At 42.3% G+C, this 14,948-nt stretch overlaps 1 protein-coding gene across 2 annotated transcripts in view; it reads left to right on the top strand.

Moving 5' to 3' along the window:
- Positions 1-14,948, top strand: part of POLDIP3 (DNA polymerase delta interacting protein 3) — a 36,141-nt gene that overhangs the window by 15,633 nt on the left and 5,560 nt on the right. Inside the window, exons 3-8 of one of the 2 annotated variants that reach the window (XM_083156614.1) lie at positions 159-245; positions 3,626-3,745; positions 5,156-5,353; positions 6,748-6,825; positions 11,085-11,214; positions 13,888-13,954. In XM_083156614.1, coding sequence (XP_083012740.1) covers positions 159-245; positions 3,626-3,745; positions 5,156-5,353; positions 6,748-6,825; positions 11,085-11,214; positions 13,888-13,954 — 680 coding nt within the window. Of the gene's footprint in view, positions 1-158; positions 246-3,625; positions 3,746-5,155; positions 5,354-6,747; positions 6,826-11,084; positions 11,215-13,173; positions 13,215-13,887; positions 13,955-14,948 lie in introns of those variants that run through there. The other variant, XM_083156615.1, reaches the window with a different exon arrangement.

Below are 14,948 nucleotides of genomic sequence, written 5' to 3'. Positions count from 1 at the left end.
CAACATTCAAGTCTTTAAAAACCTATCTAACCTTAACTACGTAAACTAACCTACCTTCGCTACTGACTCATTTGCTACTCTGAGCTGTGGGATCTAATTGAAACAGAACTTGAAAAATAGCAAAAAAAAATAGTTTTTCACTCCCGATTCTTTTTCAGATTCCACAACACAAGACCATTTCAGGTCTGAATAACTCTGTCAAGGGAATGCGAATAAATGTGGTCAACCACCAGCCCGTAAAACAGGTAATTCTATTTTTCTACTGTTTGACTTACAACATATGTAACATTGTAATTTTTAAAAAATATAGTGACACACACACACACACACACACACACACTTACTTTTTAAGGGATTGGGGGGCAGTGGAGCACCCACTGAAGGATGTGTCTCGCTGTCACTGTCTTCCTCCCTGTCAGCCTATGCCTTTCACACTGCTTTCCCTGTCACCCACTGCCTCTTTGCCATCTCCAAATCCTTTAGAGCAGGTTTAAGCTTTCACATGCATATGTGAAAAACATGCAGGGCAAGGAGTCTTGCAGCAGCAAAAGCAAAGCGGGCATGGGAATGCATTCAAGGGATGCCAATGTGATAGCGCCTCTTTACAAGGCATTGGTAAGACCACACTTGGAATATGGTGTTCAGGTCTGGGCACCGCACCTTAAAAAGGACATACATTAATTGGAACAGGTACAGAGAAGGGCTACTAAGCTAGTAAAAGGTCTTGAATCACTAGAATACAAAGAAAGGTTAACCAGGCTGAATGTTTTCACTGGAGAAACGGAGGTTGAGAGGTAATATGATTAGTATGTTCAAATGCAGGATTGGGAGTCCTACATAGTAACATAGTAATCAAGGCTGAAAAAATACGCTAGTCTATTAAGTTCAACCTATCTGAATTGTAACTACTGACTTGAGTAAGTCATATCTATAGAATTACCTTAGTGGCCAAAATGTATCCACCCCCAACGGCAATGAGTTCCAGAATTTTACTGCTCTAAAGCTGTGTACACACGGGGGCGATTTTGTCTAATATCACGGGAAATATGGTCGCTGAGCGACCATATTGCTCGCGATGGGCGTGTGCACCGGCGATATATCGCCGGGTGTGCGCTCCCGTTATCTCCCCCGTAGTGATCGCTGGTCGCAGGAACATGCTCCTGCGACCAGCTGATTTCCACTGCGGTGCCACCCCGGCAGTTTCTTTTTCATCAGCGACCATCTCTGGTCGCTGATGCAAACGGGACACTGAGCGATATATCGCTCATCACGAGCGATATATCCCCCGTGTGTACGGAGCTTAACTGCAACATTTTTTGTATTCACATATTGGGCCTTATTCAGATCTGAGCTCAGTCCAAATCTGTGCACTGCAGGTGGAGCAAATGTAACCTGTATAGAGAGAGTTAGATTTGTGTGAGTTATTTTGTTTCTGTGCAGGGTAAATACTGGCTGCATTATTTTTACACTGCAATTTAGATTTCAGTTTCAGCACACCCCACTCAAATGTAACTCTCTTTGCACAGGTTACATCTGACCCACCTGCAGTGCACACCTATTTTCCAATTTTTTTTTTACTGAGCTCAGATCTGAATAAGGCCCATGGTGTAATTGTACATCATACAAATCAAAGTGTTTGTTGAATGAGCTAAATTAAAGTAATAAGCACACCATGGTAATCTAATTTTTATTATTTTAATAAAGTCCATAGTAAAACCTCTTCTAGCAGATTATTCCAAAATAAAACTTTAGGGATTTATTAGCAACAGTATGAACAATTTTCCTTTTTTTTTTTTTTAAAGTTAATTTTAGTGAGAAAAAAAATGAGACCTTGACCAACTCTGGCACAAAATTGAAGTAAAACAACTTTACTGTGTAAAAAGAAGTCTTCTCCTGGTTCACCTCATACCTCTCCTTCTCTGTCTCCACTCCGAGCTCCTCCTCTCCTACTACCCCGCAGCCAGTCGGTGTTCCCCAAGGGTCAGTCCTTGGCCCTCTTCTCCCTCTACACCACCTCTCTGGGCACCCTCTTCAGCTCCTATGGCTTCCATTACCACCTTTATGCTGATGATACCCTATTCTATCTCTCCTTCCCCGACTTATCCCCATCACTCCTGTCCAAGGTCTCCGAATGCCTCACGGCCATCTCAGCCTGGATGACCCAACGCTTCCTGAAACTAAACATGGCTAAAACTAAACTTCTAATCTTCCATCCCCCGAACATCCCCTCTTCTCTTACTATCTCCATCAGCATTGGTGAAACCGAGATCACCTCCACCGACCAAACACGCTGCCTCAGTGTCATCATTGACTCCTCCCTCTCTTTCATCCCCCACATTCGTGCTCTCTTACAGTCTTGCCGCTTTCACCTACGCAACATCTCACGCATTAGACCATTCCTCTCCACTGATGCGACCAAAATTCTCATTCACTCTCTTGTCGTCATCTCCCGCCTTGACTACTGCAACATCCTTCTCTCTGGGCTACCTCTCACCCGCCTCGCACCTTTCCAATCCATTCTTAACGCTGCTGCTAGGCTCATCTTCCTCTCCCACCGCTCTACCTCCACCTCCCCCCTCTGTCTATCTCTTCACTGGCTCCCCATTCCTTTCCGAGTTTTCTTTAAACACCTCACCACCACCTACAAGGCTCTCTCCTCCTCCACTGCTCCTTACCTCTCTTCACTGATCTCTATCCACACTCCCTCCCGTCCTCTTCGCTCCATCGCTGACCCCCGACTGACCTCTCACCTAATCACCTCCTCCCACTCCCAAGACTTCTCTCGCGCTGCCCCCTGCACTGGAACAACCTCCCGCCACCCATCAGGCTTTCTGATTCCCTTACCTCCTTCAAGCGCTCCCTCAAAACCCACTTTTTTCGACTAGCCTATCTCTCCTCCTAAACTCTTTTGATCCTCCTATCCTGCCTCCGTTCCCCTCCGTTCCTACTTATCCTATTGTTTTTCGTTCGTCCACCCACCTATTTTTAGTATGTTAACTCTTATGAGTAGGGTCCTCCTTCCTCACGTACTCACCCTACCTCATTACCTCACCTGTGCTCCTGTCCTGTTCTTCCCTTCCTCTACTTCATCTTCAGTCTCCTCGACAATTTTGACACCTACTTCTGAACTGATGCTGATTTTAGTTCTACCAGCTATACCCCTATTTATACTGTATTTTTCAACACACCCTGTACGTTACCTTGTAAATTTGTTTTTTTTGTTTGCTATGTACGGCGCTGCGGACACTTTGCGGCGCCTTATAAATAAACGTACTACTACTAAAAAAGGCTTCGATATGAGCAGACACTGCTTTTCCCAGAGTTTATCTACTGCGCTGGCAAGATGACTGGGAAAGTGCAATAGTAACACTTGTTCGTCTTTGATTCAGTCCTGTTGAAATAACTTTAGTGCAAAGTAATGCTTTACCATTGAACTTTTTAATGCATAACCTATTAAATCCTGGCTGAGGCCAAGAAACATGAATTGTGGTGTTTTCTAAATCTCCGTACTGGTGTTTTTTGTTTTTTTCATTGTGATTTTTTTTTTTTTTTTTTAATTTGTTGGATTGTAATATGCATTTTCCCATGCTTTGTCTGTGCATTTACTCATAGATTTGTCTTTTAGGTCTCATCTCATGATGATGACTATGATGATGATGATGATGATGATGAGGATGAGATGGAACTTGCTCCCATCCCTTCCAAACAGATGAAAATCACAGCTGCAAATACTTTACAGAAAAGAGTAAGTTGTACGCTTTAGTATAGTGGTTCTCAACCCTCAGTCCATATTTTGAGGATTTTTGTCTGAGGAAGCAGTAGAATTTTTTGTAATTTAGGGGCCTATTTATCAAGGTGACTTGACATAAAATTTTGCACAAACTACAGCTAGTACATAGTTTATACATAGAATTATGCACAAATATCCTAATAAAGAAGATGTAGAAAAAAAATCGGTACTTATATGTTGGGCGCCCACTAAGCTATTTGGTTAGATTTCCGCGTCCCTTCACGGGGCTCGCTACGCTCGCCACGCTTCGGGCTCTTCTGCGCTCGCCACACTATATAAAATCAACTCCACGCCGACATGGATAGTGGAGGTATGAGCGTACTAACTATAGTGGGCTCCCAACTAACATATAAGTACCAAAAAATCCCTTTGCCTTCATTGGCCTGCAGCAACGGTACCCTTTTACTATATTTGAGTGGGTCACTCAAACTTTGAATATCTGGCCCTCCAAATCTCCCTAATAGGTCGTGCACATGTAGCAATAAAGGAGTATTCTCTAAGCGATCTGACTTAATTTGACTAGATTGTTTTGAAATTAAACACACATTGCTCTCTGTGTGTGTGTGTGTGTGTGTGTGTGTGTGTGTGTGTGTGGGGCCCATAGCAATGCGTGGCCCCTGAGTGTCGCTATCACCAGGAGATGTATAATCAGCCTGCTGGATAAATCTAGTCAGATTACTTAGCAAGAGACTGCACATCTCCTTTGTTTTGTATAGATGGCTCAAAGTGCCAGCAAGGTGCACCAGTATGGGAGATTGAAGTTAAGCAAGTAATTTAAGAATGGGAGATTCACGCAGATTGCTGATCTATAGCCCACTACACAAAACACCTGAGATGTGCAGTCTCTTGTTAAGTGATCTGACTAAATGTATCAAGCAGGCTGGTTCTATATCTCCTGGCAATAGTGATGTGCGGGGCCATGCATCGCTATGGGATACACACACATCAGTGTGTGTTTAATTTCTAAGCGATTTTGTCAAATGAAGTCAGGTCGCTTAGAAAATAGCCCTTTAGCGCTACATTTGAATAAGGGGAGGTGGTAGAGGAATCGAAAATCCTTTTTTTTTTTTTTTTTTTTTAGTGTGACTTGCAGCCTGGATTTTCATAACAAGGGAGTCTCATTGTCTTATGCCAGATTTTTTTTAGCCAAGATTGTCAGACATTTGCTTTATAGGTGAGTGCTTTATGGTGGTTGAGACCTGAGAAGCCTGGTTCTAGTAATTCAAATCAAATTCCTTTATGCAAATGTGTACATTTTTACCAATGTCCCATTCCTGCATGGGTTTCTATGCCACAAAAGTTTTGTGCCACAATGTAGGTATACTTTCTGAATGTAACTTTTTTTTGCTTTGTTTTTCCCTATAGCCAGGAACATTGGGCAACCCATTTTCACTTGGCCAACCATTACCTTTCACTAAAGTGGTACAGAATGATACGTACACCGCTCCCAGTGCTACACCGCCTGCCCCAACAGTACCTTTACTAAGGAATAAAACCCTGACCAATATGTCACGTACTCTTGTTACAAAGGAGGCCCTACCAGCCGTACCACCTCCAACAGAGGTGAGAATGAACTGTGCTTGTGTCCAAAATCAGTGGTCCAAATGATATTTTGCACAAATTTCCTACATTTATAATCCTGAAATAAGCTATTATGTGCAGTGAAATGTGCCAGAATTATTATTCATAATACGTTTTTGCAGTCTGAAGCTACAAGCAATAGTTTGATACATAAACTTAATTCTAATCACATAGATAGCATAATCATATCAATGGTTCATTGTTCTGTTATTATAGCCTAGGTCTTACATAATATTGCCTCTCTTTATGCTATAGCAAGGATAACTAGTAGCATTTTATACAGAATATGCCATATCCTTTGTTTTCAGTCCATCTATCCTCTGTCACTTCCTAGATGTGATTTGAGAAATATACTGACATACCCTGGGTACACACTTATACAATTTGTCATTTCTGGGCAAATCAGTATGACAAATTGATTATCGTGCAGTGTTTAGGCCTGCGCACGGTCTCTGTTCGTACACTATGGGGGGTATTCAAACACAGTCTTGCTCCCGCCGGCCATCTTCCGACGGGGGAGATGGCTGCGGGGCCCTATTCAATGCTGTCTTCCCCGACAGCATTGAACAGGGTTTCACCGCAGAACGAGCCGTACATCACAAGCTGTCGGGCTCGTTCTGCCGAGAAAAGCCGGAAATAGGCTTCCGTCATCAACTCGCGGCCACGCCCCCTTCTCGCCGCTCGGCGGCCGGGACATTGAATCCCGACTGCCAAGCTCCAGTCGAGCCAAGCGAGAACGGGACAGGGGCACGGCTGTCGAGCTTGCTCGACAGCCGTTCCCCTGACATTGAATACCCCCCTTAATCTTCTAGTTGGCCATTCTGCAAGGCCAGTTGGAATATAACTGTGTAAGGTGGTGCAGTGTAATAAAGGCTGGAAAGAGAGATTGTTCAGTTCTTAACATTGCACTGTTTTTTTGGCAAATTCGAATGGATGGAACTAATCCGGGATGGAACTAATTTGTCCCGAACATTGGGTAGATTACCTGTCGTTCTAATGTGTACAAAACCTTAATCATTTTAGTAATTTAAATTCTAAATAGGAGACAAGTAATGATCTGATGTTGCCACACTAAAATAGTTTACATACTTCAATTATTTGACTCTCTACATTTCATGTAAAAAAAAAAAAATTTAACATTTTTTTGTGATGTACATATATCTTCTAAAACACTTTATACCAGCCTACAGCAATTCAATATTTGTGAAAAGTTCCCGCTAACCTATAACATTACTTTGCCACAGCAAACTGGAAAGGCTTGGTATGCCCACACATGAGGATCTATTAATGAATAGTTTCTTTAGTTATTAATTGAATGCTTTGCAAAATGTACGGTTTATGGATGATTCCTTTTTAACAATAATTTTGTTTTAAAGTCTGTTTTCAGCCCCCTAGAAGGAACGAAAATGACGGTAAATAATTTGCACCCAAGGGTCACAGAGGAAGATATAGTAGTAAGTACAACTACGCTACACTTATATACAATAAAATTGTTTGTAATAATTACTGCCGATACATTAGCCCTCTAAATATTAGAATACCACAAATGCTACGCAGGCAAAGTGCCTTCTGCTACCCCCCAAAAAAAGATAGATAGATAGATAATTTTTTATTTTTTGCTACTACAAACATTTGTATGCCTTTTTCATGCTGGAGTGTTTGTTTAGCAAGACCAATCTCAAGGCCCCCATTGTTGTGACAGGTTGCATGAAAAGTGTCATATTGCAGGTCCTTCTCCTGGGCTGCCATGAATATCTATCGCAGCCCTTAGAACTGCATATGATGTATCATGTGTGACGAGCCACCAGGGGAGTTTGCAGGGTATCACAAGCGATACCTCCCACTAGTACAGGGGTGAGGAACCTTTTTTTTCTGGCAAGGGCCGATAAAATCCTTCGAAGGCCATGTAAAGTCCCCTGCTTCCCCCATCCCACGCTCCGGCTACCGCTGAATGAAGAGTGATGGCTGCTGCTGCTGCAGAATGCCTCCAGCAATTACTTGCTCTCGCCTGCTTCTCCACCTCCCCCTTCCCTGTCTTCCGAGCAAGCAGCCGGGCGGGCCACTGAAACTGCCTACGGGGGCCGTTTACACCCCGCAGACCAGAGGTTACCCACCCTTGCACTAGTGGATTGGGGCCTTAATGATGGATCTGGTGTCAAACAGAAGTTGCCTTCTCTAATGATGAGTTACAGATCCTTTGTAAATTAAATATAGGGGTATATTTACTAGTTTATAAGGCACCGATCTGTTATCTGATTCCTGCTTGTGCATTTGAAATCATGGTTTTAAATCCCTCGGCCAGATCTGCTGTCAATTGTTCGCTTAGAAAAACTGCTGCATAGTAAATGTGCCCATAGAGTCTTTTGTAAAGTTAATCAAATTTTTTGGAAACATTGTACCAAATTAGGGATGTACCAAAATAGGATTATATGCCAGATGTTTTTTACATTCTATCTATCCATCTATCTCTATCTAATATTACTGTTCCTAGCTAGTAATACCGCATGTGTGAAGTGCTGACCGCATGTTCAGCATGAGCGACTCACTGAGAGCTCATGCTAAGCCTGCTTACAGCACATGCTGTACGTGTGTGCTGCTGCTGAGGGGGGGTGTGGAATACCAACATTCCACCCTTGACTTTAGACTTTGTTTTACACCCTCCAAAATTTTACCGGGGCCCGTTATACCTCTCGGCTGCCCTGAGTACTGCCCCTTTCCACACTCCACCTTGCAACTCATGCATCCTCTGTCTCTTTCATTATTTACATAACATACAACCTATGCTCAAAAGTAACTATCAAAGCTATGCTTTATGGCAGTGGTTCCCAACTCTGGTCCTCAAGTACCCCCAACAGTGCACGTTTTGCAGGTCTCCACACAGAATCAGTGAAATAATGAGCTCCACCTGTGGATCTTTTAAAATGTGCCTGAATAATCTGTGCACCTGCCAGGTGACCTTGAAAACGTGTACTGTTGTGGGTACTTGAGGACCAGGGTTGGGAACCACTGCTTTAAGGTATATATCTTAAGGCCCCCATACATTAGGCCGACTTGTCCTAGGGACAAGTCGGACCCAATTTACCTGCGAGCCGCCCGGCAGCTCCCCGGGAGGCTCACATACAATTTGGCACTTGATGTGCCATTTTTTACATGTAAAAAAAAAACCCGGGGAGCTGCAGGGCGGTGAGGAGTAGTGGGGGCGGGCAGCGGCGGCCAGCGGTGGTGGGGGCGGGCGGCGGGTGTGGTGAGCGCTGCTGACCTGGCCGGGCAGTGTACTTACACATAGCAGCAGCAGGGACGGGACGCGTAGTGGCGGCTATTAGATTTTTAAAATATTTGTCAAATGACCGGCCGCTCTCTGATTGGCCGGAGAGCTCTCAGCCAATCAGAGAGCGGCCGGTCATTTGACAAGTATTTTAAAAATATAATAGCCGCCACTGCGCTGCCCGTCCCTGCTGCTGCTCTGTATGAATGGACAGCCTGTGATTGGCTGAGCGCTCTCTCAGCCAATTGCTGACTGGCTGAGAGAGCGCTCAGCCAATCACAGGCCGCCCATTCATTGTATGGGCTTTTTTTTTTTTATTCCGTACTACTGACAGCTCCCGCCGGCTCCCCCTGCCCGGCTCTATGCCGCCTGTGTCCCCCGCAGCATCCCCAGCCCCCCCTGCTCCCTCTACCGCCGCGCCGCCCCACTAGGTCCCAAGTCGGGTGGTCGGACGTGCAGCAGGTCCGACCACCCGACGCAGATCCGATGCGCACGGGACCGCGCATCGGATCTGAGGGGACATCAAAACTAGCCGATTTTGGTCCGATTTCGGCCAGATCCGACTGATCTGGCTGAAATCTGACCAAAATCGGCTAGTGTATGGGGGCCTTTAGAAACTAATATATTATATTTCCTTTCCATCTGTGTAATATTGATATTGCTATCCTTAATTCTTTCATTGAATTGTATGAGTGTGTCGAATAAGTATTGGATCAAGCTTACAGCTCTAAGTATTAGACACAATACTAAATATTAGGGCATTAGCAATAGTTTGTATAGAGTGTATGTGAGTTTGAAAGTAGGCTTCTAGTTTGGGTGGCAGCTTTTTCATTACTGATTTGTTAGGTCAGTCAGGAAAACTAAAACGGTACACATAGGACATTTGCCTTATAGTGTCATTAAAGGCCCATACAAACTTCAGCTCAAAAGCCGCCCTGTGTGTACAGCACTTCCGCATAATTACCGACCGCCACTCACCTGCTGTTATTATCAGCAGATATCCAACAGGGTGGATGGCTTTTCCTAGCATCCTGCTATAGAAAGCCACCTACCCCTGGGAGATTCCTTAGATGGGTGAAAATTGCTCAGTGTGTTTGCACTTTTTAGAGTGAAATAAATATATAAATGATGCATACAAAGGATTTATGAATCTGTAAATACCCTTGTCTGTCTGGCATTTGTCTCATTTGACATATATTACGTCATTGCGGTTGTGCAATATCCGTACCCATAAAATAAAAACCTTAATAGTGTAATAGGATCAGTGGTGTGAAATGTGGGGTAAATTGCAAATAATAATAATACCGGTCAAAGGTCAGACATGCTGCACATATGTTAAATCACATATGCTGCCTCAGTGCACATTGCGGATGCAATATATCGCGTCTGATTTAATTTGACTCACCAAAAGTCCTTTTACATGCGATAAATTGCGCATAAAGTGCCAAATCGGATGGAAGCATTCCCGGGGAAATCGGGTCCTACTTGTGCCCAATTGAATGGTTGTCCTTTACAGATACACACTTTTTAAAATTCTATTTATATTTAAATGTTTTTTTTTCCAACATTTTCTGAACAGTATTGCTAATAGTATTTACATGACAAATATGATACTAAAGCAGATTTGATACTTCTATGGTTGTGATTCCCTTTTATAAAATCATTGCTTTGAATTGCTTTGTTCCTGCTGTTATTCCTACCGCTTTAACCCCTTACCGACGCAGCATGTTTTTGCCTTCCTGACAGAGGCCTTTTTTTCAAATCTGACAGGTATCACTTAAGTGGGGATAACTTTTTTTTGCTTTTACTTATCCCAGTGATTTTGAGATTGTTTTCCCGTGACACATTGTACTTTAAGTTAGTGATAAATTTTGGTCGATACAGTTTTTTTTTTTTTTTTGTGAAAAATACCAAAATGTCGTAAAAAAAATGAACATTTTGCAAAATGTTACATTTTCTGCTTGTGAGACAAATAATCATACCACTCAAAATAGTTAATAACTAACAAAGACCATATCTAAACTTTATTATTACATCATTATTTCAACTTTCTTTTATTTTTTTTGGGACGCTAGGGGGCAGCAGAGTCTAAATTTTACACATAACACAGTAAACGCTGCTTTTGGCTGTTCACGTTTGAACAGCCAATCGCAGCGATCGCCCATGACGGGGGGCATCGCTGCCCCCCTGGGCAATGAGGGAAGATGTCTGCTGTCAGGGACAGCAGACATCGTCCCTCTGTCACCGCGTCTCTAGACGCGGTGACAGTTACAAGTCATGACGTACATTTATGCCATGTGTCGGGAAGTACATCCCGACCATGACGTAAATGTAGGTCAAATGTCGGGAAGGGGTTAAAAGACATGTGAAGGCCATTTATATAGTTGTTGGTTTTTTTTTTTTTTTTTTACAAGCTCAAAGAATGATTTGTTCTCTTAATGGTTCTAGGAGTTATTCTGTGTATGTGGAGCCCTGAAGCGCGCCCGCTTACTAAGCCCAGGTGTTGCGGAAGTTGTGTTTGTCAGAAAGGAAGATGCAGTTGGTGCCTACAAAAAATACAACAACAGATATTTAGATGGTAAGTTGAGAATAATTGATATGCTTAATTGTTAAGAATGGAGAAAAAGAGTAATGACCCCCAACACTTCTGCGCCTTGACCCTCTCACGTGCATACAGAAATAATAATTAGGAAGCTTATCTTATTCCACTTCATAATGAAGTTTGTCAATCCTTGTTCCAAAATTAACTGCTTTTTTTCTACACTGCAATATAGATCTCACTTTGAAGAAAAACCCCACCCAAATCTAACTTTATCTGCACATGTTATATCTGCCCCACCTGCAGTGCACATGGTTCTGTTCATTTGTGAAGGAATTTGCCTCTAAAGCTGCCCATACACGCCCCGGTTCCGGCGCCGCGATGTGTGCTTTGAGATGCGCACTCCCGCGGCATCTCATCGCACAGTACAAAAAGTATGTGCTGCACATACTTTTTGTACTTGCTTTTTATCGCATCGCATGCTATGCTATTTTAGCCCAGAACGCACGCCGGGATCGGGACGTGTATGGGCAGCTTAAGAGTGAACTAGAATAAGGGCCTTAGCCTGTTGAAGAGCGAGCTACAGGCAAGAGTGTAGCACCAGAACAGACACGGACAGGCAAGGAAGAGGAACTGCACGGGTTGTGGCAGGTGCAACATTCTAGAATGAAGACTGTACTTCAAACCAGACCATATTGTTGCAATACCATTTTTGCAACCTGTTTTTATTTCTTTTAGAGACAAAGTATATGTTTTAATTTATATACTTTGTTACCTTACCTTTGGTGTGTTTTCATATCTTGTGATCTTTTAATAATTATCAATAAGCATTGTTTTAATAACACCTACTTTTATGCCCCTTTCCCACTGCAGCCTTAAAACGGTATATTGCCGATTTTTGAGGGCAAAATACCGTTTAAGGCTGCAGTGGGAAAGCGCCAGAGTTGAAATACCGTTTAAAGTTAAACGGTATTTCAACCCGTTTTCAAAGCAGTGTTTTAAACGGTAATCTACCGTTTAAGAGGCAATGGGAATGCATCTTAAACGGTATTCTTAATGTAAACAGGCTACAATTCAAGCGATTGGTTGTGACACTCCCCACAACCCTGAAAAGCCCATTAAAGTCACAGGCACTCATTTGTGCTGTAAAAACGTTTTGAAGAGCTAAAACGTTTTACCTGCAATGGGAATGGTACTTAAATGGCATTTAAAACTGTAATCTACTGCAGTGGGAATGCTAAATACAGTTTAAGATTACCTGTAACTTAAAACGGGTCTGCAGTGGGAAAGCAGCATTAAGTAGGATGAATGGGCCCCACAGGTTTGTATGCAATAGTTTTTTGGGTGCCCGCTACTGACTGGATTTATTCAATTGTTTCTGCCCTTCATTTCTGTTCACACCCTCCTGGCAATCAGAAGTCTGTGTAAAGTCAATAATGCTTCAACACAGCATGCCTAATACTTTACATTGATTTAAACCCAGTTTATTTTGGCAGGATGTGCTAAATAACGGCTGCACAGTTACTTGTGTCCGCTGGCACAAACCATTGCATATCACCCTGTCATACTTAACAGAAAAGCAAGTGGAAAAAAACATTGATTTAACCCAGTTTTATGATCAATACTTATTCTCCTACATGGCAAGTTTCTGGCTTAAAATTTAATTTAATAACCTAAATTTGTGGGATCCACAGAATTGCACAGCAAAAAAACATTTTAAAAAAATTTGTATTTGTCCACAAGCCCGAACGTTCTGTACTTCAATAAAAGCCAAGAACTGGCAAACTACGGTTTGTTATTCACCTGTCACTTGCCACGCTAGCAAACCTAAACACGAAGTATAAGTGAACGTGTTAAAAGATGTTATTCTTACACCGAATAGCTCGTGGGTTATTGGTCACCTTTCTCCTCTGTGTTTGAATATATATAAAAAAAAAGTACCATATACAGTGTAATATGTTCATTTCAGAAATGGTAGATAAAAGTATTCAATTTCAGAAAGTGATTCAAGGAGATTTCTATAGAGCCATACATACACCCAAGTGGAGTAGATTCCTCATATAAAGGTAAATAGTAGCGTACCAAACTCACCTGGTTGTGGTGATCTTTCCTCACATCAAGGTATCTTTAACACCGGGGTACCCGCATCCATCAAGGAACACCAAATAGTGTGAAATAACAAAGATGGGGTTTACCCCACTTACAGGTTTCATAGCAACACCATATGTATAGCGTGTTTTTTTTTTTAACGAGTTCTATTCAATGTACATGGGTCAAACATGGGGCAAGAAAAGGATCTGTTCTCAAGTTAACTTATATTTTATGTTTAGGTTGCGAGTGCGGTGTGTGACACATGAAGAATGCAGTTTTTTCTTTAGCTCTCTTAAAGGTTGGGTAACCTTTTCTTTGCCTCGAGTGCGCATATAGGGGTACTGACCATTCTTTCTACTGTTATATATTACTACAGAGATAGAAGTATAAGCATAAAAGTCTGAAAATTGGACTTTAAAAAAAAAAAGAAATGAAGGTGGGTTATGTACTGTCAGAATGCTCCTTACTGTTGCACATCCCATTCCCAGTTTCACTTATTGAAAAATGAGCATCCTGTTCTGCTGTAATTTTTGACCATGTGTGCAACCACATATGACTGAGAATGAATTTTCCTCTATATAGTGAAATACTCTTACCTGATTCTACTTCTTTTGTTTTCAGGACAGCCAATGAAATGTAATCTTCATTTGAATGGCAGTGTCATTACATCAGACCAGCCTATTCTGTTGTAAGTATTGTGATTTTTGTTGTGGTTATAAAGGTAATTCGAGACATACATGGTAATAATCTGGGCGGTATGCCTGATCTTGGTACATCACCAAGATAATAGTACCGATGAGAACAGCCGGCTTAAAAATATCAGTGTGACAAACAGCATCTTCCAGCATGTCCATTCGACGTTATTAAGTTGCAAGTTAGGTGCATCCGACAAAGTATGCACTTCTGTGACCAACCAAATATTTTCGCTGTTCCTTAGCAGTGGAGGAATGGGGAAATGTCTCCTCCCCAGGTATGTAACCCGGAGGAGGAGGACCATGCACGGAGATATCCCAAAGTGTATGTCCATGATATCCAAAGGGTGGCAGCTTATCAGATAAAAATATCTGTCTGTCAGACATTTTGTCTGACCCTGTATACTGAGCATTAGGTAAATATTCATCAAACCTTCTAACAAGTGGACTAGTTGCCCAGAGCAACCATTCGGCTTCTGCCCATTTTATTAAAAATGTATTGGATAAATGATAGCTAGAAGCTCATTTGTTGCGATAGGCAAATTATTTCCACTCTTGAGAAGATGGGCATATGCACATAGGGGGGGGATTCAGTTGTGAGCGGCAATTGTTTTTCCCCACAGCTGCAGAGTTTTGCTATTTAGTGGAATGAAAATGAGAAGTGGTGATTTCTATATAAATCATTATTTTTTCACAAATCTCCAGAGCAAGCCAGCTTTTTCCTAAAATTGTTACTTAGGAAAAATCACCTGGACTTGCTCGGGCAACCGCTTCCTGAGGATGAATTAAGCACGTGGAAGCTTCTAAATAGCTTAATTTGACTGTAATTACTAAGCTGCCAAAGCGTTGTCTTTACCTCCAATGTCTAAGGTCGGGTCTTCTGCAGCAGTAGTGAGTGTAAAGTGTGACAGAAGCTGGGATAATTACATCTCCCAGCAGCCCCCTCTCTAGTGCAAAGATGAAGGGGAGATCACTAGGAGCCACACAGAC

The sequence above is a fragment of the Crinia signifera genome, chromosome 8 (genome assembly GCF_055691185.1).
Source record: "Crinia signifera chromosome 8, ASM5569118v1, whole genome shotgun sequence".
Classification (NCBI taxonomy): domain Eukaryota; kingdom Metazoa; phylum Chordata; class Amphibia; order Anura; family Myobatrachidae; genus Crinia; species Crinia signifera.
This window is presented reverse-complemented; position numbering and strand designations above follow the sequence as displayed.